The following is a 6,917-nucleotide window of genomic DNA, read 5'->3' as shown; positions in this document are numbered from 1 at the left end:
TGCACAGTTCTGTCCTCAACTTCAGCTGATCACTGAAAAAAATTAATAAATCACAGAAATTCTTCAGTGGATGAAGATGAAGATGAAGACGACACTCGCTTTGCTCCTAATCATGGAGCTCTACGGACTCTCCTCTTGTCTCAAACAACATTTCTTTGTGAATAAGCTAAAGAGATGGTGTAGTGCACAACAGTACTGCAAAACTTATTTTCATGTCCTCTCCACCTTCATCAATGCAAGTGAGGAACTGCGATTTTTAACTAATACATCTGGTCAAACTTCTAATGCCTGGGTCGGACTCTACAAAAAGCCCGAAACAGGAGTCTGGAAGTGGTCAGGAGGTATAGATGCTGAACAGGTTAGCTGGGATTCTTCAATGAATCAACCAACTAACATTCCCACTGAAAACTGTGGCTTTCTATACACACCCATTAATAAACTGCATGATGAAAAATGTTATATCACACAATGCTTCTTCTGCATGACAAACTTTGTTCTGGTGCATGAGAAAGAGACCTGGGATGGAGCTCTGGAATACTGTAGAACTCGTTATAATGATCTGGCAAGTCTGAGCACAATGGACAGGATGAATTCTGCTTTACTGGAAGTCACACAGGCTGAAACAGAATATGTGTGGATTGGTCTGAATTATCTAGCAGGGGACTGGTTCTGGGTCACTGGAGATGATATTGACTACACAGCCTGGTATCAGAACGAACAGCCCCTGTGTCCTGCCAGAGACCTTCGTTGTGGAGCCCTGGACAAGCAAACAAAACTTTGGACACACAGAAACTGTGAGGAGAAGTTCAGCTTCTTTTGTCAGTAGAAGGTGTCATTTGAACGGCATTTTCAGGATCCCAGATCATAACTATAGATAGATATATTGCCATTATGATATTTGGGCCAGCTGACGTCTTTTTTACCTTTTATCTTTTGACATATTTTTGACCTTCATATGTTATCCCAAACTTTAACAACAACAGTTAAACATTTTCAATAATAAACATCAGCTTTATTGCTAATCTTATATGTAAACCTTTTTTTTTTTTTTTTGCCAAGCTGGGTGACTAGCAGAGTGGATTGGTTCAACAGCATTTTCTTCTTCTCACTCAAAGCATTCTGTAATAAGTACAATTTCCTGCTCTGCACTCACTGGAAAGAAGCCTTGGTCTGGGTTTACTACATAAAGCAGATTGTTTGATTGTATACTTCCTAACGTAATACAAAGAAGAAAACTGTTTGTTAATGTTAGGATAAAAGTACTAGTTTTTTTTATTATTATTCTAGTCATAAGTTTTTTTTTGTTTGTTTGTTTTCTTTTGTTTCTTTGTTCAGTTAGTTTAGTGGTAGTTGAGTTTAGAGGAGCTGGATAGAGGGCTACATTACTATATACTACATTTTACTTATTTTATGTAAAATTATGTTAAACTGATTATTTAAATGCTGCTGTTGTATTATTAAAACAAAGTATAGTTTTAAAATTATTGTTATTATTATTATTGTTACTTATGAATAAAATGTAATTCTGAATCTTTTTCCTCTTTTTTCAGTGATGTTTTTGAGAGCATTTCTGTCCACTGTACTTCACATTTTTTTGATTTGCAATGTAATGTATCAATGTAATATTCCAATGGCCATTTCTGGTGTCATTTTTAAGCAGTGTCTCTTGTGAAAATGTTCTTTACAAGACCTTTGGATATTTGAAGGGAGAGCATTCTGATCACCCTAAATGCAAAATCTCAGTTGTGCTGGAAGTACCTCTAACCCCCAAAGCATTGGTGTTTATAGGGAGAATCTCACCAATGCAACATCTCTCCACTGTGTATCAAGAGCATCAAATGGACATGAGAAAACTCTAGAATTTGGTCCTGGCTGAAAATTCTATATGGTCGGTTATAGAGAACAGTAGGACCTGTAGATAGGGAGTAAGTGTTACTTTATAAAAATATAATAATTTTCAGAATTACTTTTTTTTTTTAAACCTAGTCTGTGGGGTAAAACCACACTGGGTAAAACGCCCCCAGGGGACAATTACTGTAGTTACTGTTCTGAACATCAAATCCTTTGTGTTTCCATCAAATCGGTTTTCATCCAGATTGGTTCCCCCAATCTACCCTTTTGTTAAATTAAATAAAAGTTACACTGTATTGATACTGCACAGTGCACACAACAAAAATCCAAACGATTTTCTCTGGAGTAGAGTCTCGGGAAGATAAATATAAAAGTGTAGCCGAATTACAGTTCAAACTTCAGCAGGGGGCAGAACTGCACCAGGTAAGAATTTCAACTCTAGTATTTAGAGAAATTGGGAAATTATTTTGTACATAGACATAGAAATGTAGGCTAAAGGAATGTGGTCAGTCAACACCTTAGTCTAGTGGTTCCCCAACGTGCTCTTGGAATAACTTATATTTTGGATGTCTCTCTCATCTGACACAACCATTTCAGGGGTGCGTCCTAAATTGAGTGCTGTTTGAGAAGGTACTAAGTTTGAATTTGTGACTGTTAAAAAATGTGTTTTATTTAGTGTGAATATGGGTACGATGAATAAAATTTGGATGTACTGCATCCATCGTATTTTTGCTATCACGTACCTTCCAGCGTCAGATGCATCACTTCACTTCCATTCATAAATCATCTCCTGTGGCCTTCTTTGTTCAAGAGCGCTTTTCAGGGCTAACCCTGTGTGGATGATGCTTTATTGGAGCAGAACCTGAAAAATTACTATATCACGTTATGCCATGTGTAATATAATTACACATGACTGGAGCACAACTTAATACTAATATGTAAGCTGTTACACCTGCACTCTAAAAAATGCTGGGTTAAATACAACCCAGCGCTGTGTAAAATATGGACAAATCCAACGATTGGGTTGTTTTTATCCAGCGGTTGTTATATATAAATTATATAACACAGTGAGCTGAACACTTTGTAATTGTCCTAAACAGATTGTATGTTTTTATTCATTTCATGCAAATAATTTTCTCAAAACAATATGCACAAAACTCTCAAATGTTTTCCCTATAATCAGTGCAACCAATATCTGAAAAAGGTTTTAAACAAACATTTATGTAGCATTTGTCAAAACACAACAAACAAAACTCTGTAATTTGTCATTCTGTCAAACGAACATGGTATATTCTCAATTGCCCCAAAACTGATAACTACTTGGTTAATTATAGACACAACTTGTTATTTACTGTAAATGTCCAAACCTTTTTTCAGAATTTAAGTTTGAGATCATTCAGGTGAACAATCAAGATTATTTTGAACGGAACAAGAGCATTGATATGGTCCAGAACAACACCACCAGCTACAAAGGATGAGGCCTGTGGAGATATTGAGACAGGACTGTTCAAGAATGGATTTAACCTTCTTACATTTTATTTCTCCTATGATGCATATATGTACAGTATGTACATACTGTATATCCACCACTGTGCTGTAAAAGACTGATGTATTTTAAATGTTTGTTTGCAGTTGGTGGCACAAACAGATTTTAAATTTAAAGGGGCAATTAGTTTTTTTTTAAATCATGGGTAATAGCAGGTGTTGGATAATAATTTTTATTTCGTTTAGATATAGTCTAAACAATAAACATATAAAACAAATTTCACTGGGGTGTATTCCAGAAAGCAGGTTATGTGACATACTCGGGTAAGTTTGAGGATAAGCGAGCGGATAACCTCAGCTTTCGGGTTCCAAAATCAGAGGTTACTTTCGGGGTATATAAGTAACCATAGTAACTTGCTTTCTGAAGATAACCTGCTCCGGGGCAGCTTATGTTCCAGGGTTAGTTCACTTCAATGCTATCAGAGCACGCGTGACATATATTAGATTTTTTTTATTTATATTTATATATATATATATATATATATATATATATATATATATATATATTGTAGCGGGCTGAAGAATCACGCGACTAGGGAAGTGCAATAAATGCCCCGGAGGGTGTGTTTATTGAACAGAAATCCAGTGAGTAGGTGAATGGGGTGCTAACGGGTCCCGTGCTCCAAGATAGTGCTGCGTGCTCCGTTTGGTGCTCCGTGGGAGATGGCCGTGTGCTGGCGTGGTGCTCCGGCTGAGGGGGCCGATCGGTCGCTAGCTGCTGTCTGTGGGGTAGAGCGGACACAAGCGTTAGTCATAGCAGAGTGGAGTCGTTGCTCCCCAGCGTGTGTGGCAGAGTGGCTTTTGTAGCCCTCTCTTGATGAGCGTCAGCTGCGACCGATCAGCCCGTGCTGATGGGGTACAGGTGTTCCTCCTCCGTTGCCAGGGCGACGCTGATAGGTGCTCGGGACACTTCTCAAATTCCCCCCCCCCCCCTAAGCGACGTCCTGGTCCTGTGAGACAGGGGGAAGATGGGGAATGCGGGAGGGGTAACCCTTGACAGACCTACGAAAGCTGTCCACATCCGCGAGAGTCCGTCGGCGTTGGCGGTCCCAGCCCGATGCCGCACGTCAAAGTGGAAGTCCTGGAGCGCCAGGAACCAGCGAGTCACTCGAGCGTTGGTGTCCTTGGCTCGGGCCATCCACTGTAAAGGGGCATGGTCGGTGAACAACGTGAACTTCCTGCCGAGGAGATAATACCTGAGCTCCAGGACTGCCCACTTGACGGCCAACGCTTCTTTCTCCACGGCGGCGTAGCGTTGTTCGGCGGGGGACAGCTTTCGGCTGATGTACAACACCGGATGTTCCTCACCGTCCTGGATCTGGGAGAGGACGGCTCCCAACCCGGTGTTGGAGGCGTCCGTCTGTAGCAAGAAGGGGCGGTTAAAGTCAGGTGCGCGCAACACCGGCTCCGAAGTGAGCGCTGCCTTGATCTGACGAAAGGCCTCCTCCTCCGTGGGACCCCAGGTTACCTTCTCCGCCCGCCCCTTCTTGGTCAGGTCAGTCAAGGGAGTTGCTAAGGAGGAGAAGTTAGGAATAAAGCAGCGATAGTAACCCGCCAAACCCAAAAAGGCTCGTACCTGTGTCTTTGAGGTGGGCCGTGGGGCCGAGAGGATAGCTGCCACCTTCTTCTCCTGGGGTCTTATGAGTCCCCGGCCCACCTGGAAGCCGAGGTACTTGGCTTCAGGGAGAGCCAGATGACATTTCTTTGGGTTGGCGGTGAGCCCAGCCCGACGTAGCTCCAACAGCACCCTCCGTAGCCGCTCCAGATGTTCTGCCCAGGTCTCCGAGTGAATCACGACGTCATCCAGATAGGCCGCCGCATACTCATGATGGGGTCTTAACAGGATGTCCATCATTCTCTGGAACGTCGCGGGTGCCCCGTGAAGCCCGAAGGGGAGAACCCGGTACTGCCAGTGCCCAGATGGAGTTGAGAAGGCTGTCTTTGGCTTAGCTTGTCGTGTCAGGGGGACCTGCCAATACCCCTTTGTAAGGCCCAGCGTGGAGATAAACCGGGCTCTCCCCAGACGATCCAGGAGTTCGTCAACCCGTGGCATGGGGTAGCCATCGAACTCGGAGACCTCGTTGAGCCGGCGGAAAAACGGAGGGTGCCGTCCGGCTTTGGGACCATGACGATGGGGCTGGACCAGGGGCTGCGGGACGGCTCTATTACTCCTAACTTCAACATCTCCTTTACCTCCTCCTCGATGGCGTGTCGCTGAGCCTCAGGGATCCGGTAGGGACGCTGCCTAACGACGACTCCAGGTGGCGTACGAACATCATGCTCGAGGACGTTGGTCCGCCCGGGGCGTGGGGAGAACACATCCGAGAACTGACCGACCAGATGTTGGAGCTCCGTTTTCTGGGCGGCCGAGAGGTGGGAGCTGATATCAACAACCACGGGATCGGCGGCCACCAACGCCGAGAGCTGGGTCCCAGTCCCGACCCAACGCTTCAGGAGGTTGATGTGGTACAGCTGGTGCTCTTTCCTCCTGCCGGGTTGTCGTACACGGTAGGTGACCGGCCCCACTCTCTCGGTCACGGTATATGGACCTTGCCATTGGGCGAGGAACTTACAGGCGGCGGTCGGGACCAGGACCAGCACGTGGTCTCCTGGATGGAATTCCCGTGGTTGGGCCGCCCGGTCGTAGCGACGTTTTTGCGCTTCTTGGGCTTTGACGAGGTGCTCTTTAACGAGGGGCATCACTCGGTCGATTTTCTCCCTCATGTCCCGGACATGCTCAACGGTGGACCGATGGGCTGCGGGCTGCTGCTCTCAGGCCTCCTTGGCAACGTCGAGTAGGCCGCGGGGCTGCCGGCCAAACAGGAGCTCAAAAGGAGTGAAACCGGTGGAGGCCTGGGGAACTTCGCGTATGCCAAAGAGGACATACGGAAGCATCTGGTCCCAATCACGGCGATCATCAGCAGCCACGCGACGGAGCATTTGCTTCAACGTCTGGTTGAATCTTTCGACCAACCCATCGGTCTGAGGATGGTACACGGTGGTGTGGAGCTGCTTCACCCTGAGGAGGCGGCAGAGGTCGGCCATCAACCGGGACATGAAGGGAGTGCCCTGGTCGGTCAGGATCTCCTTGGGGATGCCGACCCGGCTACACAAGAGGAAAAGCTCCTGAGCAATGGCTTTCGAGGTGGCTTTTCGAAGGGGGATGGCCTCAGGGTAGCGGGTCGCATAATCCACGACGACCAAGATATGTTCGTGGCCCCGGGCAGACCTAGGCAGCGGTCCCACCAGATCCATCCCTATCCGCTCGAAGGGCACCTCGATGATGGGCAGCGGAATCAATGGCGAGGGGGGAGGGGCCCGTGGTGCCGTCCGTTGGCAGACCGGCCAGGCCTGACAGAACCGTTTTACGTCTCCATCCAGGCCGGGTCAGTGAAATCGGTCTCTTATCCGCTGGATGGTGTTCTGAGCGCCCAAGTGGCCCGCCATCGGATGGGAGTGGGCCAGCTCCATAACTGCCTCCGTTTTCGAGCGGGGCACCACCAAGAGTTTTACTTCCTCCC

General features: G+C 46.3%; 1 protein-coding gene across 1 annotated transcript; it reads left to right on the top strand.

Moving 5' to 3' along the window:
* Positions 1-481: 481 nt before the first annotated feature.
* LOC306876272 (killer cell lectin-like receptor subfamily F member 1) lies at positions 482-826 on the top strand (the record flags this gene model as incomplete). The annotated part of the gene is made up of 1 exon (XM_079427300.1): positions 482-826. One exon carries the CDS (start codon positions 482-484, stop codon positions 824-826), a length of 345 nt encoding a protein of 114 aa, XP_079283426.1.
* Positions 827-6,917: the final 6,091 nt, after the last annotated feature.

This window comes from Barbus barbus (assembly GCF_936440315.1).
Source record: "Barbus barbus genome assembly, chromosome: 10".
Classification (NCBI taxonomy): Eukaryota; Metazoa; Chordata; class Actinopteri; order Cypriniformes; family Cyprinidae; genus Barbus; species Barbus barbus.
Note: the sequence above shows the minus strand (reverse complement) of the source record. Positions and strands in the feature narration are given on the sequence as shown.